Source organism: Paramormyrops kingsleyae, chromosome 10 (genome assembly GCF_048594095.1).
Source record: "Paramormyrops kingsleyae isolate MSU_618 chromosome 10, PKINGS_0.4, whole genome shotgun sequence".
Classification (NCBI taxonomy): Eukaryota; Metazoa; Chordata; class Actinopteri; order Osteoglossiformes; family Mormyridae; genus Paramormyrops; species Paramormyrops kingsleyae.
The window spans coordinates 16,513,216-16,540,151 of NC_132806.1; the positions used below are offsets into that span (position 1 = coordinate 16,513,216).

At 42.5% G+C, this 26,936-nt stretch overlaps 1 protein-coding gene across 1 annotated transcript; it reads left to right on the top strand.

Moving 5' to 3' along the window:
- Positions 1-366: 366 nt before the first annotated feature.
- ppp2r5b (protein phosphatase 2, regulatory subunit B', beta) lies at positions 367-26,913 on the top strand. The gene is made up of 13 exons (XM_023795336.2): positions 367-1,727; positions 7,480-7,676; positions 8,050-8,151; positions 8,381-8,473; positions 8,678-8,808; positions 10,924-10,983; positions 11,692-11,800; positions 18,290-18,343; positions 18,712-18,762; positions 20,113-20,232; positions 21,285-21,412; positions 21,624-21,725; positions 22,828-26,913. Exons 1-13 carry the CDS (start codon positions 1,535-1,537, stop codon positions 22,994-22,996), a joined length of 1,509 nt encoding a protein of 502 aa, XP_023651104.1. The 5' UTR covers positions 367-1,534; the 3' UTR covers positions 22,997-26,913.
- The last annotated feature ends 23 nt before the right edge of the window (positions 26,914-26,936 follow it).

Genomic DNA, 26,936 nt, shown 5'->3' on the forward strand with positions numbered 1-26,936 from the left:
TATGCATTGAGTTAAAGAATTCGACTGTAATATTTAATTTACTTAGTCAAACACTCACTGAAACCACAGTTGTTTACCAGACTATACAGTAGGATAACAAATTCACTTGACCTCCAAGACGAAAGCGTCAAGATGAAATAGACACGGTCAACGTAACGCACAATGTATGCACTTCAAATGGCCAGGTCCATATATCGACAGGAAATGGACGGTTATGAGACAGCAGAACAAAACTAAAATGAAAAACGACATACAGAAACAGTGGCTTTTCAAGGTATATTACTTAATTAGGCGTAAAACACGGCGACTAACGGGAGACGGTGCCACTTTAGGGAGGGAGGGAAGGGGTGAAGGAGGAGGGGTGGGAAGAAAGACAGGAAGATCATACAAACAGTCAATAGGAGATTCGGGGGACAGCTAAACGGAGGACAATTGGTTCAATACAGAGAATAACCAAAACGTACAGACACACGAATATACAAACGGAACAAAGGAATATAACGTGCAATAAAGACGGAACCAAGCAGCCATTATCCGCAGTGTGTGAATCTGTTGTCTTGCAGCACCTGAGCGCAACAAACACGGAGAAAGACACCGAGCCAACGAATGACACGACGAGGGAGGAAAACTAGAAGGTGAAAAAGGCTGGAAAAACAGCACAAACGACTGTTCGGGGGATCTGCTGTAAGACAGAGCAGAAGAGCGCAGGGTGACAGCAGCATCCGCTAGAAGGCTCGCACATGTCGGCACGTTTGAACTCCCTATCCCCACCCTGCGTGGATCATCCGCTCCTTTCCAAATAACACGAAATACGGCACAAAAAGGAAACATATTATCGAATGACAGACCATCGAGAAGAAGAGGTCGGATGAAATTGGTGAAATTTTGTAGTTAATAGTTTATTTTTTGTTACATATACCGGTGACAATTGGATTTTAACTGAATTATAATGATTTTATTAGATTTGCTTTTTGCAGATTAATGTATATTCGTTATAATACTAGTTGAATAATTGCAACAAATTTATTTTATTCGTTTTGTGTGTGGATCTATTTATTTATGTCATAAATATATAAATAAATACCAAATTTAGGCCGGTGACTTACTGATGACGCCAATACGGCAACGAGATTGTAGTAGACTAATACATATGATGACTTTGATCTCTATATAGAGATATAAATATATAGATATATACGTATATATCTGTGTCTATCTGTATTTACGTGTATATTTTAAATAAACCCATTTTCCGGGTATTAAGACGCGTTCAAACGGCTAATCGCAGTGGACACCTACATTGCTCTCGCAATCTTTAACCTACCTAGCGATCCACTACACGTAATCCTTTCATTTCTCTACCAATGAATTTCTACGAACAATCTAATCGCCATTAATTAAACGTTTCAATACTTTTTAAAGGTCATCCGTTTTAATGTATTAGTTTATTAGTTAAATCACAGCAGCTGCCTTTTTTACTGCTTCCATCATCCACGGAACATCCCTCCTCTTGAGTACCAATACTACTGCAACGATGGACACCACAAAGCTGCCTCCGTCCAGCCCCTCTTCGCCGACCACTGGCTTCTCCGTGCCGAGCGCGGAGAAGGTGGATGGCTTCCCCCGCCGGTCGATGCGCCGAGCGCGGCAGCGCCGCTCTCATAGCTCGTCGCAGTTCCGATATCAGAGCTCCCAGGTCGAGTTGACAGCGCTACCATTACTTAAAGGTAAATCCGACGTTGCAAACCCGATTAAATCTGTAATGCGGAGCATCGCGTGTGTTGGAATATATTAAAAATGCATATATCATAGAAACACCAAAGAACTGGAATCTGTATAAAGAACCTTGAAATCTTTCTAAAACGAAATGAACATAAACGGTTATTAAGGGGTTTTATGACCTCGTCTTAAAGCATTCAGTACTACTGCATCTACAATTTAACTGGTGTGAATAATTAGCTCGTGTTGCAGCATTAGCAGTAAATCATTTTGTTTACATCAGGGCCAAAGAGGGCCTTAATAGGTAATGCTATTAACTTCATGTTCCCGCAGTTAAGGAAGCCTAATTTGTTTAGGCTAAATAACCACAGGTAGACTGTAGCCACCAGACTCAAGAAAATAACAAAATAGCCTTTTTTTGTGTGTGGAACAAAAAAAAGTTGTTTCTAGTGTGAGGCAAGCTTGGGGGTTAATTATTACTGAAAATCAGTAATTTTATACAGCTGACTGATATTAGACTTATTTTAAGAGTTTTGGTCACTTCTTCAGGGAACATGTTGTTTTTGCTGATCTGGCCTACTAAGTTGATTTTGCTCTATAAACACAAATGATTCTCAAGACGCCTGACCCGGTTATCACTTGGTCATATTTTTTATCGACATCTTTGGCAATGACAGTGCAAAGCTTTAAATGCTCTCCAGTGGTCAGCAGATAGAGAACACTGGGCCTGTCCCGGCATGCACCTCCATACAGCCTGTTTCATACACAGGCCAGTGTGAGTGCAGTTCATATACTCAGTCTGTCCTCCTCCTAAAAGGTAATGCACCAGGGCCTTATCAATGCTAGGAGGGGCATGTCCGGATGATTTCGGGTGCTGGAAAGCTGGCCTGCCTTGGTTTGTTCTTGAAGATCTCTAATCTGTCCCTTAGGGATCTAGAGACAGAGCTCCTTTCATCAGGTTGCTTTTGAATCACATGATGTTATAGGATTTAAAAATAAAAAAACAAAAAAATGGAAAGTGCTGTCTGCTAACTGCACTTGTGTTTCTTATTCTTTATTTTGTTAGCATGGATATTATTTCAGAGCGAATTGCAAACATACCTAGATAACACTTCTATGCAGGGTCATATTTTGTCAGCAGGCGTGTATCTAGAGATTCTGGGCCCCCTGACAAAATGTCACTTTGCCCCCCATCCACCCAATTTTCTGAATAATGTATTCAATAACTCCTGAATCTGAGTATCATGCCCCCCACCCCCTGATGCCCCTGACCGTTAGATCGTACCTTAAAGGTGTATCCGAAATATCTAGCTGTATGCTATGTACCCTATGACAATCTGATCAGCAGTTCAGCTTTTAACCAATGTAGAGTGCATATCGGATGCCCAGAGATATCTAGCAGATCCAGTATCCAGTGTAAGTGCGTCTACAAATGGAGCACTTCATGATTTTTAAAAAATAAATCCTGACTTTCCACATGACAATATATGACAGTACAAATTAATCATCAAAAATAAACTATTCACTTTGCATCACTTCAAAATATTTGATATTTTGGAAAGAACTATATAGCAAAATGAGTCCATAACAATCAATGTATAGCTTAAATCCTCTAAATGTCTTCATATGTGATATTCTACCAGTACCTCTGGCTGCCTAACATGGCACCATGTTTGCATTTAAAATCTAAGTAACATAAAAAAAAATTAAAATTTGGCATGAGAGCAGGTTTCATTATCCTGTGGCCTACACTCTTAAATGAACCAGAAATTAAGAAGTAATCAACAATCCAACTTCACCTGTTTGACTCCATCTGTGAACCTGAATGGTTTAATCAAACATCTGCTGGGAAATGAAATTCAGAGAATAGTACAGTAATAAAAAGCAACCCAAGGACTGTCAGTGGTCTCTATGCCATGCTGTCAGTGGTCTCTATGCCATGCTGCCAGTGGTCTCTATGCCATGCTGTCAGTGGTCTCTATGCCATGCTGCCAGTGGTCTCTATGCCATGCTGTCAGTGGTCTCTATGCCATGCTGTCAGTGGTCTCTATGCCATGCTGCCAGTGGTCTCTATAGTGGTTGATGCTTTGCAGGTAGCCCAGTGCTCTGCGTGTATACATGAATGCATGCATCTCTCTGCATACGTCTGAATATATTAGATGTTAGCAGTGACCATTGTGCGAAGGGAGAGAATGCGAGAAAAGCAGTATTTTCATTGGATGTGTTCTGTTCTGGCTCCTTCTTGGGGCTTTCCTCTTCAGGACCTCGTGAGTCTCTCTGATTCTCTTTAAATAGCTGTTTGCCTTAAGCCAAACTCCTCAGTCGAAGCTTACAGCACGATACTGTGCCCTGGTTCCCAGAAATCACACTTTACACCGCCCCCCCCCCCTCTCAAACATGAATGCTCTTCAGATATTGTCAGTTTAGGTTGGTTCTGATGGGCATATAGGGTTCATTTGATGTTTATGTCTGCCTGTCTCAGTGCACATAGCTTGATGTGATATGTCTTTGGTTTGGTGTATATTTGTGTACAGGTCATGGCACTGAATAGCTTTGCATTTTTCAGTGGTGCTTTAACTATTGTCTGGATGTAACTGGTTCTGTTTGTATGTTTTGCTGGCTCATATTTGACTGCTGGCTAATCACCGTGCTTGCGTGTTGGTTTGAATTTGCTAATCACCGTGCTTGCGTGTTGGTTTGAATTTGAGCACGTTGAACCGTGTGTCATTCTATGTATGTCACATTGCTATTGTGTTTGGGGCGTGTGAATGTTATAATGTGTCAATGTGTCATGTTGTGTGTATTTATATTTTTTTGTGCATATGATTCACTGGTGGGTTAGTGTATTTATGCATGAAAAGTTGCAAATATATGGTTGTGTATGCCTTTCTCAGTAGTGGCACACCCTGCAGACTCCGCCCATCCAACTCTCCTGTCTTCCCCCTGGCGTGGCTCCAAACAAGCTTTCTCTTCCCTCCTAGCTGTCTCCTGTTCTCCCCTTCGTCAGTCTTGTATTTAAGTGCTTCCCAGTCCTGTGCTCCCTGTTTGGTCATTGTTATCTGCATTTGGGCTGTGCCTTACCCGCGGACGTGGCAAGTGGACTAGTGAAGGTGTTTTTGTTGTTGTTTATGGGTGCTGTGTGTCTTTGTGCATGAGTATCTGTGCATGTGTGGGCCAGTACATCATTCCCTTACTGGGTTTGTGTGTATGTGTGTTTGTGTGTGTGTGTGTTTGTATGTGTTTGTGTGCACATGTGTTTGTGCGCATGCGTGTGCTTCTGCATCTTTGCAAAGTGGAGGACATTTGGAGCAGCTTGGTATAAGGTTACAGCAGATATGGAAACTGCTTCCCATTGCATCCAAAGCTTCACAGATCAATAGCGAATGGGAGGATGCAGAGAAGCTGCTGGGAGGGAACTGGAGTAAATGGCCAGGACGACGGGATCGGATCAAAAGAAAAGAAAAGTGTGAGCGGGGAGAGAAACAGCAGAGCTAACGATGGAGATGAGGTGAAATGGCTGGTAAATGTGTTCACTCTTAAAAGCATTAAAAGAACACAAACAGTCATGGGAGAGACAGTTGTTATTCTTCAAAAATCAATCTCAAACCAAAGAATTTTAACTGCCTAAAGAAAGTGAAATTGACATGATTTTCATTAGTACATCACAAACAGTGAACTAGTCAAACAGTGAACTAGTCAAACAGTGAACTACAAAGAACATAGTGGCCTGGCAAAGCACAGAAGTGGGAGCATTTTTTTAGCGTAGATACGCTTACAGCATTAGCCGTATTGTGTTTTGACTTAAGCATCTGTTACAGTCAATTACTATTAAGGTTCTGTTTGTGTGTTTTAAGTCTGGGGTGTGGGTTGACCCAAAATGGCCCAAACAGAAACATTATTTAAAGAGGAGCACTGCAGCTGATGATCTGCTTCTGGAAAACCTGCAGAGAGTCACAGAAAATATGCAATAAAAATGCAGACAAAACACAGAGACGTGGGCAGAGATGTAGCAGGATGATGTCACCCGTATATCTTCCCCAGTCCCCTTATTCTGTTTCCCTGTATCCCAGTTTTACTTTGTCTTTCTATATTTAGTAGCAATCAGAGAGTTATGGATATTATGCAGTGTTTTATCTAGTGGATCAAAGTAATTCATAGATTACAGAATCAAAGTAAAGTCTTTGCTTTATCTGAATTTGCCTTATCTGAAAGCCAATGACTTAACACCCCCTTCCATCTTGTTCAATTGAATTTAGTTAAAATAGATACATTGTTTACCATTTTCTCGCCGGACAGAAAGATAAGTAATACCTGCCTCCCTTCTCACGCCAATTAATATTTCCTTTCCTCACAGACTTCATAAGGATCCTCTCATTTACTTTGCTTAATCTGTCTCGACCTTTTTATCCTTTTTCTGATTATTTGTGCCAGTGTTCTTTCTTCATAGTTACTATCCATTGAAAATGTAATCAAAGACTCGCCCACCTGTTTTTGTTAAAGCTGTATTACAAAAGTTTGGAACGGGCTAAACAGATTCTCTCATTTGTAAACTCAGTCCTCATTAAGACCACAACAATGTAAAGCAGAATAAATCACCAAAGGAGATGTTTCATCTTCTGCCTTAATAGGCGTTTTCTTCTGTAATAGGCTTATGGGAATCTGCCCTATGATGCAGGCAGGGAATAAGTGACGTAGGCAGAGGATAGGAAACACATCTCTGCACTGAGGCTATTGCTTCTTCAGCTGCACCTGGTCTCTGCCGCCTGTCATGTTGTGTTTTTTATGATAATAACCACTGCTATGCTGAGGCAACAGCATTACGACCATAAATGACTCAGTTTCAGTTTGTTCCCCCTTGCATTGTGGTTCATATAGCTTGCGTTAGGAAGTGGATATCTTTTGTTAATGGATAATGGATATCACTCATTTTCCTTACCAAGCTCTTTGAAAGGATCTGACAGCTCGTCTTTGTCATCCTGCTCTTATCCTGCTTTAAAATGTAGACGCAAAGGCTGTAGACCTCACTTGCTTCTTTCGCAGTTAATCTGGCAATTACCCAGACTCCTTAGGTGGGTTGATTGGTGAAACCTCCCACAGGTTTGGTGCACAAAGGGCAGGGCTGCGAGGTGCATAACTCTCCCCTCTCCTTTCCTCTCCTCTTGTCTCCACTCCTCTCTGCTCCTTTCCGTTGCTCTTTACTCTGTTCTGGTCCTCTGTTCCCTGCACCTCTCCCATTGTCTTCTGTCTGCTCTTCTCCTTTCCTGTGTGCCCCTTTTCTCTCTGCTCCTCCCTTCTCCTCTGTGTTCATCTTTTCTCTCCTCCTCTCCTCTCCTTTCCTCTCCTCTGTGTTTTCTTTTTTGTGCTCCTCCCCTCTCCTCTGTGGTCCTCTCCTCTCCTCTCCTCTGTGTTCCTCTTTTCTCTCCTTCTCTCCTCTCCTCTGTGGTCCTCTTTTCTCTGCTCCTCTCCTCTCCTCTCCTCTGTGTTCCTCTTTTCCCTCCTCTGCTCTTCTCCTCTCCTTTGTGGTCCTCTTTTCTCTGCTCCTCTCCTATGTGTTCCTCTTTTCTCTGCTCCTCTCCTCTGTGTTCCTCTTTTCTCTTCTCTGCTCTTCTCCTCTCCTTTGTGGTCCTCTATTCTCTGCTCCTCTCCTCTGTGTTCCTCTTTTCTCCTCTCCTCCTCTCATCTCCTCTGTGTTCCTCTTTTCTCTCCTCTGCTCCTCACCTCTTTTCTCTGCTCCTCTCCTCTCCTCTCCCTCACTTCTAGATGCTCCCGTGGCAGAGCTGCATGACCTGTTCTGCAAGAAGCTGCAGCAGTGCTGTGTGCTTTTCGACTTCTTGGACTGCGTGGCCGACCTGAAGGGCAAGGAGGTCAAACGGGCAGCGCTCAACGAGCTGGTGGAATGTGTGGCTACCGGCCGGGGGGTGCTGATCGAACCTCTATATCCCGAGGCCATCAAGATGGTAAGGGTGGGGATGGGGAAGGAGGCGGGGTTTGGGAGTGAAACTGGGCAGGAAAGCAGAAGGAAGCGCTGGAGGGCAGGAGTAGGTGAAGTTGAGGAGAACGGACAAAATGGTGAAGTTAACTGTTAAAATCACACAAATTTACCTGTACTGTAAAATCCAGAGTAACTTGATAAAATATGAAATCTTGGAGCCCAAAGTGCTGGGTCTGATATTCTTGAAAGTTATACAATATATGTGCACCATAGTACAGGATGCCTGACTTCCTGTATGTCAGCCATGGTCTGGATAAGAGCATCATGTAATGTGACTCTAAGGTGCCATGCAATGTACTGTGCCACACCTTACATTGAAACATCTCTCCCAACTTCAGATTTCGGTGAACATTTTCCGCACGCTACCACCCAGCGAGAATCCCGAGTTTGACCCAGAGGAGGATGAGCCAACCCTGGAGGCCTCCTGGCCTCACCTGCAGGTGGAGCTCCGTCGTTTCTGCCTCGCCTGAAGCCTCGCACTGATAAGGCTGCCATCTTCCTTCCTCCATGTATCTCCTTCCTTTTCATCTTCCCGTTCCACACCTCCCTCACCTACTGTCCATCTTCATGTTTATATACGTCGACCTGCTTCATTTTCCTATATTTGTGTGTGCATGGGTGTGTGTTTCTGTATCGTTTTGTGACATTGATCCATGTCTCTCTCTCCAGCTCGTGTATGAGTTCTTCCTGCGCTTCCTTGAGTGCCCAGACTTCCAGCCCTCCGTGGCCAAACGCTATGTGGACCAGAAATTCGTCCTGCAGGTGAAGATGCCTTTCTTGAGTTCATTCACCTTTGGTGTGCCGCTTTGAGTTCTGAGGATTAGAGAGGATGGAGGAAGATGTTGAAATGCAAGCGTTTTTGCATGCGGCGGTCTCGGACCGGGTCGATCTAATCGTCCAACCCTCCATGTCCTTGCAAATGGCCACCTGCGTCTGCGTGCGGCATCCCTGCCCTGTACGGCGCAGCTTCTGGAGCTGTTTGACAGCGAGGACCCGCGGGAGAGGGAGTACTTGAAGACCATCCTGCACCGCGTCTACGGCAAGCTACTGGGTCTGCGGGCCTACATCCGCAAACAGATCAACAACATCTTCCTCAGGTCTGTACCGTGTCAGCCATGGTTCATTCCTGCGGGAAGCCTCCTTCTCAACGTGGAAAAGAATAGTGATATTTTATTCACCGCCTACGCCATCTTGCTCTCCATGAGGCACACAGAGTCAGCCAACATCCAGTACCCCTGGAGTCATCAGGTTTAATGACCTGGGATTCAAACCAACAACCTTCTGATCGCAGACACGTCTTAACCTGCTGAGCCCGGCACCTCCCTCCGTTTACATGTATATCTGCTTTATAAATTCATTTGAGGGTGTCCCTCTCTGTGATTCCTATTCCTGTGAATTTATTCTTAGAACACATGTACTTGGCAAACACTCTGTCACAGCTTCCGAGCAGGAGTACTGCACAATAAATGCGAAGAATACCGCGGGGTAGATATCACTGCTGTATCTCTCATAGAAAATTTATATTAGAAGGCAAGTAGTAGCTTACTAACCATGTAGCAATGCTTAGGTTATAGTACAGGCTTATGCTTATAAGGACCAAGGATATTTGACTGGGATTTACCAGTAGACCTGATACTTAAGGGATGAACTTAAGCAAGAACTGATCCTGGATCAGCTGACCCTAAATCCTAATCTTAATCCCAGCTAATTTGTGCAAAAGAGGTCCTTAGACAGGATTAAACAGAAGGGACTGTTGGATGACTGTCCATTGCAGGGCATGCACACACACCAGGCAGTTCAGTACCAACGCTGGGTAGCCTAAAAGCGTGTCCTTGGGCTGCAGGAGGAATCCCGTGCAACAGTGGGAGAAATTGTGAATTTCATACGCAGAACAGAGGTGGGATTCAGTTCTCTGGTGCTGGAGGCGTGAGGCATCAGTGGTATCCGCTGAGCCACCATACTGGCCGTTTGTGGTGTATTGGGCCCACAGCTAAGTAAAACAGGCCCAAAAGTACAAGAAGCCTAGGATGTATATAAATAAGTATAGAGTCCGCATATAGCTGTGCCTCTCGCCTTAGGCACTGGAATAACACATTGTGTCAGCATGCTTCTCTTCACACTTATGAATGAGGTTTTATCTGGTCTGTTTTCTGCTTCTGTCAGGGTGGGGTAGAGGTATAATCTGACAGAGATTTATGCCCCCCCCCCCCCGCCCCCCACAGTATCCCTAATATATTTAAATGTCTTTTAAGGAGTTGCACCCTCCAACCTTCGGATGAAGGTTGCACATCTTGAACGGGGTGTCACGTACATTCTCCATATTCGTCAGACTGTCCTGTCTCTCCTGGAGGAGTGTTTTCCATATTGCCCAATGAGATGCTCCGTCTTAAGGACCCAGCATTTAAAAGCTCTGATCTGATTGGTCACACTGAAGTAATGAAATGAAAGTCCCGCTGAAGGATTTGTGAGGGTCCCTCCATAAGTGTCCCTCTCTTTAGCTGGGCTGGGATGCTGTGTTTCTCCGTGCATCACGTGGAGCAGCTAACTCCAGCTCTGAGACAGCGGCTCGCTGGCTGATTTATGGAGCTGCAGAGCTTAACTGTCCTCCGCAAGGAGGAGTGTGTGACAGAACCTAAATGAGCCCCCCAGCTCATCCCCGCAGTCTGGCAAGTGTGCTGGCGGCATGACCTTGCTGGTCATCGTTAGGCCTTTAAATCAGTAGCAAACAAACTGTCCTTTAGCAAGACCGCTACACCTTCCTTCTGCCCTTGGCTCTGCTGGGTCTGGTGTGTGTCCAGCCCGTAGGTGTAATGCAGTTACTATATGTCAGAGGTGGGCAATCTTATCCAGAAAGTGTCGCTGTGTATGCGGGTTTTCACTTATTACTAATTAGGGGACTGATTGGCTGAAGAGTCCTCACACCTGTGTTTGAACAGCTGACCTACAGTACAGGTTATCCTAAAAACCTGCATACACACCGGCCCTTTAAGGATACGATTGCCCACCCCTGCTACATGTCATTCACACCAAACAGCCTGAAGTGAGACTCTCTCCCTACGACGAGGTTTGGGGAAAGGGTCAGAAAGACAGGTGTGCTTTTTGGCTTGTTATTAACTGTATTGCTATTGTTTTGGCTCACCCTGCCTAATCTGCTTGTCCACTGTGGTTCGATGGATTGCAAGATGCTTACAATCTGCATTGTGTGGTTCCAGGTTCATTTATGAAACTGAGCACTTCAATGGCGTGGCTGAGCTTCTGGAGATACTGGGAAGGTAGAGATTTGTGTTTCTCCAAATCGCTGACGCTGTGTGGAAAATAGTGTAGCGCCTGGCCTAATGGTCCTGCGCTTTACCGCCCGTGAGACGAGCTGCACTTCGGAGGGAATGAAGCTGTTGCATCGCAGCTTTTTTCCCCCCCTATTTTGCAGCTTTGTGGTAGAGGGAGAGACAGAGACACGGGGAGAGGATGAGGGCGAGGAAGTGAGTCAGAGTGCTGGGGGGGATGGGGGTTCACGGTGGAGTTTGCTGGTTTGTTCCATCAATGGTATTTATAGCACTAGTCACTCTCTCCCTCTGATATAAAAAGATCCTCCCTTTCCTGTGAGAGGGATTGGTGGAGAGACAGAAAGGAAAAGTAGAGAGAGATCAATCCCAGGAGGTACGGGGAACTGGGAAAAGGGGATGGGGGATCGGATTTTCCTGGGGGGGGGGGCAGAAAAAGGAGGGAGGAAGCCAAGGAGAAGAGAGTCAGAATGCCTGGAAAGGATCTGGGGGGGGGTTCTTATTTCAGGACTCCATCCTTTTATGCGTGGAGGTGGGCCAGAATCTGCAGTGAAAAATAGAGGGAGAATGAAAGCATGTGGATTTGCTCGGGAGGGAACAGGAGTAGGCTGGTGTGATGAGTCTACAGCGTTTGCCATTTGTTCTCACTTCTGTCTCCTCTTCCCCGTACCTCACTCTCCCATCTGCTGCATCCCAAAGCATCATCAATGGCTTCGCCCTGCCTCTCAAGTCAGAACACAAGCAGTTCCTGGTGCGGGTGCTGATCCCTCTGCACACGGCCAAGTCCCTCTCCATCTTCCACGCGCAGGTTAGTGCCCTGACAGTGAGAGGCACCGTGGCAGGTAGGACTGTGCCTCGTTAGTGCAGGAATATGATGGAGGTTCAGGAACACATGGGCTGTACCAGAGGTGGCAATTTCTGGTCCAGAAAGTAAAAATCCAGACCATGATTTACTTTCAACCAACCAGTTGAGCATAAAGAGTCACAGTCACAGAGTACTCAACTGGTTGGTTGAAACAAAATCTTGGTCTGGATTTGTACTTTCTGGACCTGAAATTTCCACCTCTGGGCTGTACCATGTAGATGCACTGAGATCCAGGTAGGCGGAAGTTAGGAAGCACATGCCCAGAGTGATCAGATAATCCATGTCAGGGAGGACACTGAGCTAGGACAGGATTTGTAAACTACCATTTCAATTAAAAGGACCTAGATTTCACTTGCTGTATGCTGATTGGCCCATCTCTTATAACCATGCATGTGTCATTAATGTTAATGTGAATCAGCTGGACAGAGGTGGAAATTTCAGGTCCAGAAAGTACAAATCCAGACCAAGATTTTGTTTCAGTCAACCAGCTGAGCACTCTGTGACAATGATTCTTTATACTGAACTAGTTGGTTGAAACAAAATCTTCTGTCTGGATTTGAATTTTCTGAACCTGAAATTTCCACCTCTGCAGCCAGATGAGTCTTGCAATCAAGAAAACAAACCAGTCAAAACACAAGAAGAAGTGAACTATTTAGCCAAGTACAGGAACCTGAAGTAGCTCAAAGGTGTCCTCCCTGACATGGATTATCTGGTCACCCTACACATGCATCAATAGATGGAGTGTAAAGTAGAATAAGACACAGGCGTTACATGTTTCAGGAAGACAGAAGTATGCAGCATTGTTGGAAAACCACATATGTTTGGCTAACCCTAAGTTCTATAGGTGGCCTCTTGCCTTAACATTGCAAAATAGCAGCTAAAATATGACATTGTCTTGGAAGCAAATCAAATATAAAAATATGGCAATATTTGTCCAGCCTTTCTGGACATTATTTAAGTCATATCTAGTACTTCTTTGAAGTTGTCCTCTTTTTTCATGAAAGATTCCTTTTCAAGATAATTCTTTTGGCACAAGTAAGCGATAAGAAGCTTGCAGCAGTTTGTCCAGATACAAAACAGTTTCGTGATTTTGATTATTCAGTCTTTTTAGATAAGTAACGTGCTAAATTAAATTTTTCTATTTCTTGACTTTGGACTTGGACTTTAACGGATAGCATGGGTATTTCCAAGGCTGCAATACTATCTACATTTGTCCTGATCCGTTTAGTCATGGTGAGAGCGATGTTACGCAATACTCAGCTCTACAGTTACACAGATTCAGTGTTAGCACTGAAAAAAGGTAAAAGTCATTTGTTTGCGTTTGCATCAGCATTGACCAATCAGCTTTGGTATATAGAGGTTCTGTGTGCAAAAATGCCAGCTTACTGTATTTTGGAGAGTTACTGAAGAACGATGATATTAAGGAAACAGCAAAGATATGGGTGAAACCTGAAAGGAAAACAGTAATTCTCATCTGCACTTGAGTTATGAAAATGCCTTTAAGGTTATATTACAAAACTCTTTACCCGCTTTTGTTCCAACATCTAGCTAACTAGCTAGGTCGATTTATGAAGTAACTGCTTATTGCATACTGGTTAAAAATGGAACTTTCAGGAATGGGTTTATGTCACATGTAGGTGGATAACAGTGGAATCTTAGGTAATCACTGTGCAACATGTGCGTAGGAATAAGGTGAGCAGAGAAAGGGCAGGAGCCCTCGTCTGGGACACACATCTAGCATCTGTAAGTCAGTCAGTGTCTATATTTACTTCCTTTAAAGATCCATGAGGGGCGCAGAAATGTGAAATGAGTTTTATATCAGAATCTGTGGGTCTTTCTGGGACTGAAAATAATTTTTTTCCATTCCTGGCAAGGAACATGCTTAACATGTTCTCTGAGCAGGTCTTAGCACTTCCTGTTTTTTGACGCTCAGTGTAAAATTTTCAAGTGACCAGTTACCAAGTGATATGAGGGGTCATTGTATCTGATGGGGCAATGCCAGGCCACAGAACCCGATTTTAAGGCATTTTGAGAAAAAGAAGGGGAGATTAGGGCAATTTCGAGGCTGATCCAGGCACAGAATCATACTTACACTGAAACAGAGAAACATAAAATTATCTTTATATTGAAGCTGAAAGATGTTTAAATTGAGCCTAAGAGGCATGTTTACATTGAAGCTGACAGACAATGATTGCCAAAATCATTGTTGTCTCACAGCTTTCAATGGAGAGTACTTTAAAATAATCTAGTGCACCTTCAGAAAATGGGTGCCACTGATCAAATTTTTCTAACAGCTAACCAGGGAACAATACTAACCTGCTTCACCTGCAGAGGAGAATACCGTGGTGGCAAAATTAATTTAGGGAGCAGAAGAATGAAATAACCTCCATCCATTCATCTATCTTCAGTCCTCTTCTTTGTGATACGGGTCACATTATTAAATAACTTGCTTATCAAATTTTTTATTATTTTAATTCTGATTAATTTAGTATGTGAGAAGAGCTGGAGTAGCTGATTTCATGTGGAAGGAAAGTACAATTACATATCTTTTTTATTACCAAATATTTTCTGTATAATTTCTTGTAATCATCCTGAGTGCAGTTTTTATAAATATTAGGTTTAGATTTTTAAATATTATAAGAGAACAGTATTTAATAGCTCTCTGTTTCAGAAAAACACATGGTATTGTAGTCATTATTTGTTCTATGTTGCTTATTTATTTGTTTTATATTTATTTAGCAAATGCTTTTGTCCAAAGCAATTTATAAGTGAGGCAAATAGTACATTAGTGAGACAAATATTCCATTACATTAGCGCACTACTACATTAGTGATTGAAAGGGATTGTTTAAGTGCTATATATTCACCTGATTGTAGCTGGTAAAATAATGCTGGCATTTGTCGATAATGTTTTTGTTTCTCATTAGTGGTTACCATAACTTTACACTGGACAAGAAGTCATGGGAAAAGAATGGATGATAATGTACATACAGTGCAATAGCTGTCATGCTTATTTTTGATCATTAGAGGGCGTATATGAGTAAAATATCAGCATCGATGATGACAAACAGGATTTCTCCACTGTGCTCCACCATAAATCACAGGCATTATCAATGTGATTTATCACCTGTCAGCTACAGAGTCGCCCAAAACCTCCAGAAGGATCATGTGTCCTCGTTTGCACTGTAAGATGGAGAGCAAAGTAAAATGGCAGCACAGAACAAGTAAATACATGGAAATGAAGATAAGTTTTGACTGTGCAGGAAAAACTACTATGAGTTTAAATTAGTGTCCTATGTGACTTTATCAGGGAATAGTGAATTTAAACCCTCAGTCCTCTGCAAAGAGACGGCAACAGCCAGAGCCTGAGCTCTGATTTGCTCTTTCATTATTTATTTTTCAAGATTTATCATGAATGTAAAAATAAACTACATTTCCTCCATGCAAATACAACGGACGTTTATTTAGCGATTGTGTTATTTTGTAATTATTTTATGGGTATTTGGCCGGTTCTGCCGAGTAGATGTGACCGAGGAGTAGATGTGACCGAGGAGTAGATGTGACCGAGGAGTAGATGTGACCGAGGAGTAGATGTGACCAAGGAGTAGATGTGAATGAGGATTCTGAAGCAGGCCCTCTGGAGTCCCGACTCTCCGTTGCAAATGTTTTAGCAAACTGCTAAAATCCAGACTAAAAAAACTGTTAATTTCCCCACCGTTCTTCTTTAGTCACACTGTCGTGGCAAAACCCCACTGGGAGTGAGACGTTACATAAAGAATAAATTGTTGGATTTGGTTATTTGGTGGTATATATATAACACCGTGTGCTTGGCCCCTCCTGGGCAGCACAGCTCTCTGAATACACGTGTGCGTTACCATGTGCGCGTGTGCAGTCTGTGTGTGTGTGTGTGTCTGTATGTGTGTGTGTGTGTGTCTGTATGTGTGTGTGTGTGTGTGTATGAGTGTGTGTGAGGTATCCCATTTCCATCGTTACATTTATGCCGCTGTGAGAGTGTACCCGGCGCGTATAATTATTGTGATGATCTGGTATATGAGCACTCTCACTGGGCTCTGAAGCCGCAGCGTGGCCTACATTTCCCTGCTTCCCCCACTAGCATCCCCTCCATGTATTATTCAAATCATGCCCCCCAGTAGTATCCCATCCATGTATTATTCAATCCACAGACAACAGTATGTGGGATTTGGGGGAGGGAGGTGTAAAAATATTTATGTTTTTCAGGAGCACCCACAATTAAAAGAAAATGCAATTTTCTGCAATAAAATTAAACACAGATTTGATCTTGGAGAATGTACCCCAAAGCCTTAAGTAATTAACTAGGTGGGCAGGAGAACAGCAGCCGCCACTAGGGGGTGACCTCCGAACTTCAGATGAACTGAGCTTCCAGGTCATCTGAGGAGGTAGGGAAGGAGGGGAGGAGCTGTACCGAACCTGCGACACCAGCATGGGCCACTGAATCCTGCAGGCAAATAGTGGAGGTGCAGTGTGTCTCTGATTATGTGAATTGTTAAATTGTGTGTACGTTTGATAATTTATGGTTTGTTCCAATTGGCCATTGTCATTTTGCTCCCCTTTGGTTTTCTGGAGAAAACATTAGACTGTGTGATATCATTATAAAACTATAAACACTAATGACTGTGCTGAAAAATGATGAACTAGTTATATGCTTGTACCATCCTGAAAGGGCTCTTTGATGCCATGTTCTATATTAAGGTTTGTAATGCCTCTGATTTGAATAGCTGTCACAGTTATTCTTTAAACATCAGCATGGATTAAGATGCAGAAAAATGGCTGTTTTCAGACCCCTCCTCTGTACCTTTATATCCTGCTGGATTCCCTGGACTTTAAGCTGTCAGCTCCTTAATCAGCACTCCCTTCATCAGTATCATTGTCCCAAACCAGAACTTTCATTGTTCACACGCAGCCTGTTTAATCTTAGTCTAATGCTCATTTAAACTAGAAAAATTCCTGTAGCTCTTTGCTCTTTGCTTTTTTTTTCAAGGAATCACTCTAGAACTTGTTAAAGGCCCAGCTCACAAGCTAGGAAGAGAGTTACATCACCCTTTCTGATGTAAACACACACGCAGTCGTTGCAGTGCCTGCTCGCCATAGCGACGATTGTGGGGTGCAGCCGCTGAGCGGAACTCGCAGTGACTTCTCTCAGGATTTCCTTTGTGGTCTGGTGGGCAACCCTAAGGGGAAGGGGAACTTCACAGGTGCCTTGTGCCACAGCTGTGGGCCTCACAATGTCAAAGTGTTCCTCTCATTCACAGGAGCCAAAATGGCTCCGTCTGCTGTTCCCTTTGCAGTGCTAATCATTGTACGTCTGCAGTTTAGAAATGTGTATAAAGCTATAAAAAAAGAAAAAACCTTTGCTATACCATCATCATGTATTATGTGTGTGGGATGTATATATCTATAGCAAGACAGTCTGTATTAAAAGAAAAATGCATGTGATTAGATTTTTTAATTGCAGAAAGCAGGTATTTATATTGATATTTCTTTCTATGAACGCACAGGAGTGTACATAGGTAATGTTCAGCTAAAAACATATTCACAAGCCCGCATATACACTGGGGGATCTTTATTCAGCTGTTGTTCCTGTTACTTATTTAATCTTCCAGTGTATGATATTTGTAGCATTCTATAATTGTTTATAAACATTACCGCCAATAGTTGTGTAGTATTTTTTTAGTGAAATGCCGAAAATGCGAGGCATCTCCACAGTTTTGGTAATGGCGTATGTGTACAGGCTGTCACCGCAAACGAAAAGCAGATACGAAATGAAACCGACAGAAGTGGTTGCTACCCTTGTTATCAACACGACCCTTTTAATTGCTGTCGTGAGCTTTCTAAAGAGCCCAGGAAATGAGAGGCTATGGAGAGCTGACATTCCCCCTTTTTTATTTAAATTTAAGGAAAAATCAGGGCAGGCTCTGTGTACGGTACACCAGCTCAGTCTTCTTCATGTTTTGCCACAAATAAATTAGCCTATAGTGACATCTGAGGAATGTGATTTCGTCTTGCCATCTGTGGACAGATTAGAATCCTCACCCAGGCAGGAACACACATTGGCTGAAGACCCAACCAGGGGCGTACTTAGAGATGAATGGATAGGGGGGCTGAGCATTTACTGGGGGGGAGGGGGGTGGGCTGACAGCAAACTGTTCCCCAACTTGGTCCTTGGGGACCCACAGGCAGTCCAGGTTATTGCTCCTTCCCAGAGAGCTGGGAGGGAGCAAAAATGTGGACTTTCTAGCAGGGAGATTGGAGGGAGCAAAAATGTGGACTTTCTAACAGGAAGCTTGGAGGGAGCAAAAATGTAGACTGACTGTGGGTCCCCAGGACTGGATTGGGAAACACTGGCTTATGGTAAATCTCCATTTACAAAGCCGTGCCCGCTTGCTTATTTCAGCTGGCGTACTGTGTCGTCCAGTTCATGGAGAAGGACGCCACCGTCACAGAATATGTAAGTCCCATCCACCCACTCAACACTGCTCGCACTGGCTTACACTTCCCGGCTTGTGCAACATCCAAGTATTGCTGTTTTGAGACCAGAGCCACTGTTTCCATTAAGGAGCTAGTTGTGCTATTCTGGGAGTATCATGTAACACTGTTATACATTAAAATGCAGTGCATCAGGTCGCTACTGCAACTGCTGCTGTACAAATTGCCTTTATACTATAATGGCTGTACATTGTCCAAGGGGGTACCTGCTGGGACCCAAGAGGGATTTTAATTCCCAAGTGCAGACAGGTACAGAGTAGTGCCTGTATCACTGCTGTCTACACAGGAAGCTGCTGTTCAACGCCATAATGATTCTGTTCCCCTTGTCAGATAATCCGCGGTTTGCTGAAATACTGGCCAAAGACCTGCACCCAGAAAGAGGTGAGAAAGCTGGAGGAAAGTAGGCCGTTTCATACATGCATGTGAAGGTGCTGGTTGCAGGTATGGATGAACAGCTGAAGCTAAACCGGGATAGCCAGGCCATTATTCAGATGGTTTCCGAAGAAGTGCTATGTCTATTTTTATTATACAGTAGAGGGGTTTACTGATGTACAGTACAGTGGTCCCTCGTTAATCGCGGGAGTTACGTTCTAAAAATAACCCGCAATAGGCGAAATCCGCGAAGTAGGATTCTTTATTTATAAATAGAATATTTTCGAAGTTAGAGCATTGGAAACCTGTTCACGACCTTCTAAATATGGCTTTTAACATTATTAGAGCCCTCTAGACATGAAATAACATGAAATAAGTAAGTGTATGTGTCTGAGCAAAAAAAAACAGTTTAATATTAGAACATATAGAAATTAATAGCAGCACAATAATAATTGGAATTTCTTCTGTTCTCAATTTATTGATATCTCGTTGGATGGCTAGGAGAACATTGCTTCAGTTCCCAAAGCTCTCCTCAGTGGCACCTCAGCCCTTCGATATATATGTTGTTAGTTGATTAATAAATTTAATTAATTTAAAAAGTCAGCAAGGTACTGATTAGCCAAACTGGGTGTGCTAGCGGTTGAGTCAAAAAATACATGGGTGTGTAGTAGTGATGGGTGTATGAACCTTGAACCATTTGCTGTATTTATTGACCCCACTAGATGGTGCTCTTGGCTTGCTTTGGTGCATGCTTTGAGCTCTATTATGATGAGAGAGCACCATCTAGTGGGGTCAGAAAATACAGCAAATGGTTTATAAAGCTTCATTTACCCATCACTAGTGTATAGATGTTTATTGCAAATACTGCGGTGACTTCAGGAGAGGTTTTGAAATGGTTAAGCTAACACTTTGATAGACATAATAGTTTACCCTAATATGAAGATTATAAACTTTTTTATTGGGTTTTCAAAGTAACCAACATTTACAAAATAGTTGGACTTGTAAATTATGTGAGCATGAAGATCATTTAAATATCATTTTCTCTGACTGCCTAAGACATTTGCACAGTGCTGTATATCAGTATAAGCAATATGTACACGCATGTAAACTACACCCCTAGGCAGTCAGCTTTGGTAGCTGTTGTATGTTTCTGGCTCTTTTTCTGGGTTGCTTACAACCACAGTTCTGAGTTACTTTGTATTCTGTGGCGTGCAGCTAGTTCACCTTGTCATTTTGATCAGCGGCATTAAAACACTGATGACCGTATGGGGAAAAACTTGATGACAGATATTTTTTGGGCTCGCAAGTCTAGACCTTCACGCAGGTATGAGCTGATGTACTGCCTCTCATGGTGAGCAGGTGATGTTCTTGGGAGAGATGGAAGAGATCCTGGATGTTATCGAACCCTCGCAGTTCATCCGGGTTCAGGAGCCACTCTTCAAGCAGATTGCTGCCTGCATCTCCAGCCCACACTTCCAGGTCAGAGATGACGGGCAGCTCCTCATACGTGTCCCCCTGCCCTTTCTGGGCCACCTCCTCTTCAGCTCTGCCACTTCCTATACCTTGATTTTGTTTTGTATAACTACACCAGGCATACCCTTTACTGGAGTGCTGTTTAATCTCTGCTATCCACCTCCTCATTATCTCCGCCTTCTCGACAGTTCTCCTTCCTCCTCTTTTCTTCATTCTGTCTGTATTCCCTTATCCAACCTCTAAGGCCAAATTCACCATGTCACTGGTGCATCAATTGCATTTCTGCATCTTGTTGCTGTCAGATGGAAAAACTCCAAAAAAATCCATTATTTCAGGAATGTGGAAAAACAATAATTTTCTCAAAAACTATTTCATAAAATAAACCCAAAACAACATAATGAGACACCCTTAGCATCACAAATAGAAACCAGACTTTACACAGCTGTCAGTGAACAGTTTTTAATAGACTTACGTGGATTGTTGTCAGTGAGGCAAATATGTCTGTGTCAGCAAGATGGAAACTAATCTTGCTTTATATTCACAGTTATCAATGATGTTAGCTAGTTATTTAGCTATCAATGTTAAGTTGTTAAAATTAGTGAAATAAAAGTGTAGTAATCCCTATAAATGACTAGCATAAATACAAATGTTTACTACAAACATAAAAACTAGTTAAATAGATGAATTCATGAAACTTTTCATTGGTCAATCGGATGTGAAACACTATCAGCAGACAGAGGAGAACATGTATTTTCTGTTTATAGTATGAAGTCACAATAATCAAAAAGTGGATTTTCGTTGGAGAGCGACAACATATTAGCAAAGCTTTCAAAGTAGTGACCAAGCTGGAAGATATATGATAAGGAGATTTAAATAAGTTCAGCATTTCTCTTGAATAAATATGCCATATGAGCCTTTTTGGGCAGCACTTCTCATGACTTAGGGCTGCAGCTGTTGAGCAGCTCCCGGCTCGCTTTCTCGGAGGACATCAGTGGGCCGCTCTCTTAGCCCGGGTGGGACTGCCAGGTCCTCAGTGTCACATTCCCTTCGCCCCCCAGGTCGCAGAGCGGGCTCTGTATTTCTGGAACAATGAGTACATCCTGAGCCTGATCGAGGAGAACTGTCAGGTGATCCTGCCTCTGGTCTTTGCTACACTGTACAGAGTCTCCAAAGAGCACTGGAACCAGTGAGTCTATCTCCTGTCACCGAGCAACACTCCACAGTTTACACCCCACTTTCAGTAGATCCTCACTGAGCTGATTGAAGATCTGTGCTCAGCTCACAATAGTGATTGACATGGACATTGTTTGCCTACGAAATCTGTTTACATTGGTTGAAATTCTTCGCATGTGCTTTTCAGTCATAAAATTCCCTCTTCCTTTGCTCAATGTACCCAGGACGATTGTGTCTCTCATTTACAATGTGCTGAAGACCTTCATGGAAATGAACAGCAAGCTTTTTGATGAGCTCACTGCCTCTTACAAAGTGGAGAAACAGAAGTGAGTTTGTGTGTGTGTGTGTGAGAGAGAGAGTGAGTGGATTAGGTTTATATTACACTGTGGTGACTAAATGCCCCCCACAATGTGAATGAAACCCGTTATTTTGACATTATACGGACCATTTTTCAGGTCCCCACAAAGATCTGAAAATGCAATCAAAAAACTAAACATGCCTTAAGGTTTTGCCTTAAGGACTTAAGGTTTGAGCTGGGTAGGGGTTAAGGTCATCATGTTGGGGTTACAGTTTTCCCCATAGAAATGAGTGGAGAGTCCCCACAAAGATATAATTACAAACCTGTGTGTGTGTATTTGTGTGTGTGTGTTAATTACACTTCCTGTTCATGTAGGAAGTTCCAACAAATGTTTAACTGGTACGTTTGTATGCATTAACGTGAGATTGAGCAGGTGGGGTTGTGTGTGATGTAGTGTGCTGCAAGAGCATGTGTCTATGTGTGGATCTCTGTTGCATGTAAGTGCACTTGATTTCCTGTCCTCACACAATATTAAATAATAAATGACCTTACAAAGATGCCCCCACATGATACACTCTGAACTTTTAGGTGGTTGGTATGGCACAAATACTTAGTAATAACTGAAGTAGTTACTACTGAAGTACAAATCATGAACAAATATAGTTACTGCCAGAGATAAAAGATGTCATGATTCATAAATGATGAACAAATTTGATTGGTATTTCACATGCGTTATTCATTATTTATTCCTTCATTAGTTCCTTCAGTATTTCACAAAGGTTTACAGAATTATAGTAAACAGTAGCTACATGCATCATGATTCATTAATGATGAATTAACATGAGATCAGTATGTAACTAAGACATTGTCATTAATTAAGAGATACTGTAAGTAAACATATAATACTATATTTGTGCCTTGTCAAGTAAAGTGTTACCCTTTTAGTTTGTCAGCTCTGACATGTTTTTGATTTTGTGAATGTGAAGCAACATGATGTGTTGCTTTGTGAAGTTTATGAAGACCCCAGAAGAACAAATAACGTGTGTGTGTGTGTGTGTGTGTGTGTGTGTGCGTGTGTGCGTGTGTGTGTGCATGTGCACGTCTGTGTGTGTGTGGCCTCCTCCTGACAGGGAGCTGAAGCGGGAACGGGAGCGGGCCGAGCTTTGGCGTTCCCTGGAGGAGCAGCAGGAGAGGAGGCTGATCAGCATGCGAGAGGCCTGCCACAATCAGAGGAACCTACAGGAGCGACCCAGCCCAGCCCAACAGGACACTGCACCCAGCAGCAACAGCGCCACCTAGGGCCAGAGCTGTACTTTCACATAGGAACTTCCCTTCAAACACTGCTCACCACAGGGCTTAGCCTCAGAACAGCATGACTACATTTAGTCTCCCACACACACACACAGACACACACACACACACAAATGATGCCACACAAACACACATAGATATGCACAGACATCCAATCAGATCTACACACAAATGTACACATAATTAAGCATATGAACAAAATGTTTAATAGTGATACAAACCTTCAGTTACACTATTGAATTTCTTCATATTTGTGCAACTGTCCCAAGCATTCCATTACTGGAAGGTTATGCCCTCAGACACTGAGAAACCCAAGCCTAACCACACATGAGAGGCATGCATGTTGGAGAACTACATACACATCGACTGACACGCAGACACACAGGTGCAATGAAACTGGTATTGAACACCACAATGGATATCAGTTAATCTTGGATCCAGCAAGGCCCCGATTAAGAACCACCAAAAGTTAGCATTTCCTTTCTCCAGAAAAAGAGGAATGATGGTAATGATGATAAAGAAATTATCAAATAATACAATTCATACTCCTACTTCTAATATTACTAGTTTTTATATATCTATGAATAGAGTATGACCATATGACCAAGGAAAACGTGGTACGACTGGTGCAGTCATATGCTGCTAGACTGAAATTACTCTAATGTACGAATGATTTATTGTAGTTCCGTCACATTCTCAGATGGGATGAGAAACCATTATTTCAGCAATATTAGTTTTCAACACGTCAAGGTTTTTCGCAGTGGGTGGAAATGGGCAAGCATGAGGACTCTGTACTGTCGTTTAGTACGTCTGTCTACATTCATTTAATGCTGAAACCGTTTTGGTGCATATTTTGTTTTTTTTTTTATCTTGAATTTTATATTTTCGCCTTATTGTTTCTCTTTTGTTTAATTTAAATGTGTGGCCCTTGAGGAGAAGGAGGGTTGTCAGTGTTTGTATGTGCATTTGCACAATTAGTTGTGCACACACACCTGTGTGCATGATTTGTGTATATGTTGGAGGTGGAAGTATGAAAGAATTTATTTGTGTGTTTGTGTGTGTGCGTGTGCGTGTGTTTGAGGGATAGCGAGAAGGCATGCTGATTAAAGACAGAGTGGAATGGAACATTGGAAGGCTGCGGGGGTGGGGGGAGGGTGTCTCGGTGTCACTGTGGTGCCCCCAGACTCGTACTTTCAGAGACCACAGTTGGAATTATAACACTATGATTGTGCTTTAAGCTTCTTGAAAACTGTAGCTGCTAGTAGCTGGTTTCCAGTACCAAACCACCATTCCTCAACATCTCTGACCTGCGTTCCTGTTCATTTTGCATCTCGTACACACACCCTTTTCTGACCCACAGCCCGTTTGGGTCAAACTGCTGGAATGATGACTATTTATTTATAGACCAGAAGTAATTGTAATCAGCTCAGAGACAGCAATAATACGAGACTCTACCAAAACATGGAGGTACCAATAGCATAGCAGAACCAGAGATTAACACTCCTCTGGAATTTCAATTGCGTTGCAACATGGCTTGGTATTTTGGGGACAATCAGCCTTGAATGAATGTGTCAAAAGGTGACTTAATTAGGAAAAATATTTATTATTGAATATATTGAAAAAATGACTGGAATGGTCTTTTTTTGTATGTCGCTTTTTGTTGGCCAGAATTCACATACAGACACTCAGGGTCAGATTGGCACATATGCATGTTCCGATTTATTCAGAAAGTGGTAGGAAATCTTAGTCGGGAGTGATTTCAATATCACCATTATTTACCTGCTGTAGACGGACTAGTTTTCTTCTGTACTGAATTAGACAGTGAGTGATGTATATAGCCTAATGCCAGATAGCCTGCTTTTGTACGGTTCGGGACCAGTATATAGAACTGTGTGTGGGCTGGGGGGGGGTAGGTTTGGGGTTTTAAAGCAATGACAGAGAAACTGAACGGCACTTAAGGCAGCACCAGTGTGTTTAGACTGGGCAGTAAAGTCACACAGTGTATCTTTACTGGTGTTCTCAGCAGTTCCACATTTGCTCTAATTTTGTTTGTTGTAAACAAATTGCATACTCTGGTGATTTCCTTCCCTGTATGTGTACCAACATCTGTCCCAAAGTTTTGCTTTTTGATGCTGTCTCTCATTCGGTGTAATGGGGACCCACTGTATGCTGTGGCCACATTCAGTCTGCTCCTTACATAATTTGTTTTCATTGAGCTAATTAATACTTTTATCAAATTAACATAAACGAGGATCACCGAAAATGCACTTGGGATTCTAGTGATGTTATTGGCCGTGTTCAACAAGCATATTGGAACGCTTACTGGTTCAGCCAGGCCTGGTACAAAGAACAACTCACAGTGCACAAATAAATAATAGAAGATACACGTGGAATGATACAGAGAAAAGTATGACTTAGACATTTCACATATTTATGTCAGTTACTCATTGTGCACAGCTGTTCATGTTGTATCATAACAGTGCATTTCTTCCCATAAGGCTAAATTTGAAAAGCTGTCAGATGATTTTATTAAACACCTCAGTCAACACTGATTTTTATGAGGTCATGTGAGCTAAATAAATATATAAATAAATAAAAACCAGCGAACACAGTGGGTCCCCACAACTACTGTGAATCATCGGTGTGTATAAGGTTGTAGATACTGAACGTACACCTTTGATTTTTCACATTAGTGATGCACTCATCTGGCCTAATATTCCACACACACAATTACAAGCTCAAAGTCTGATCAAAGGCAAAATGTGTTAGAATGACACCAGCGGAGGAAATGAGGAGTATGTGGACAACGCAGGGCCACTGACTGGAGGTCTGGGACCTGCTGGGCGCCGAGACTAATTGACATGAATGCTCTTAGAAGGTTGCTCTCACCTGAAATAATACCTTAAAACTGTCAGAGAGCTTATTTATAGTTCTGAGGCTGGGATTTAATATGGTCCCCACCGATCGCATGAACATCTTTTGTTTTCTGACAGAAACCCATAACTCCCCATTTCTTCTCGTCATCTTCATATTCTCATGCTGCACCATGAGCTCCTTCTGACCACGAGTTACACTGAGTTACCATGAGTTACACTGACAACATCTACAATAAATTACTTGGTACTATTTTTAAAACACAACATTTATTTTATGGACTGGGTCCTAGTCGAACTGACGGGCTCCCGGCTGCTTGTTAACAGGCAATGTGCTGTCCACAAAAACTCAAGTCTTGACGTATCTTCCTAACGTTATAGCCTCTTTGTGTATTTTTCTTTATCTTCCTTCATTTTTTTTACTGCCTCATCTATTGTTTCATTATTTACATAGTTTGTAGTTTAACATGACGCTTCAAATAATATTACCCTGGGAGACTAAAGATCTTTGACACGTATTTATGTAGCTTTTTTCTTAGAGCAATATAACTATCTTGCTTAAACGAACTAAAACAGTACCACACTTGATGTAAAAACCAGTATCCTGAGGCCCGGAGAAGAATCATTTTATAGGGGTGTCCAATATCACATTGTCTTTCCTGGAGTTTTATTTCAATTGTCCTGTCTTAGTATTATTTCATCTTTGATTCCCTCTGCTGTTTGCCTTTTTCTTTTATCTCTTCCAGAAGCAAAATGTATGAATGACCAAAACGAAAAGTACGGATAAATTAAAGGAAAATCATTTGTTCTCACTAGATGAGAGACAGCTGCACCTTGCTTTTGTTGCCTGTAGTGGAACCCAGCCGCTTCGGCGTCGTTTTATTTGTTTTTCTACACTAAAACCTCGTTCAAACAAGAGCTTCTGTAACTAGATATAACATGTTTTAGCTACAATTTCTGGCGGAAAAAAATAAAACCGAGAGAACGAAGAATGTTTTATTTAACGAAGAAACAATAAAACTTGTCAATTAAAATAAAAGCGAATGTTCTTTTTA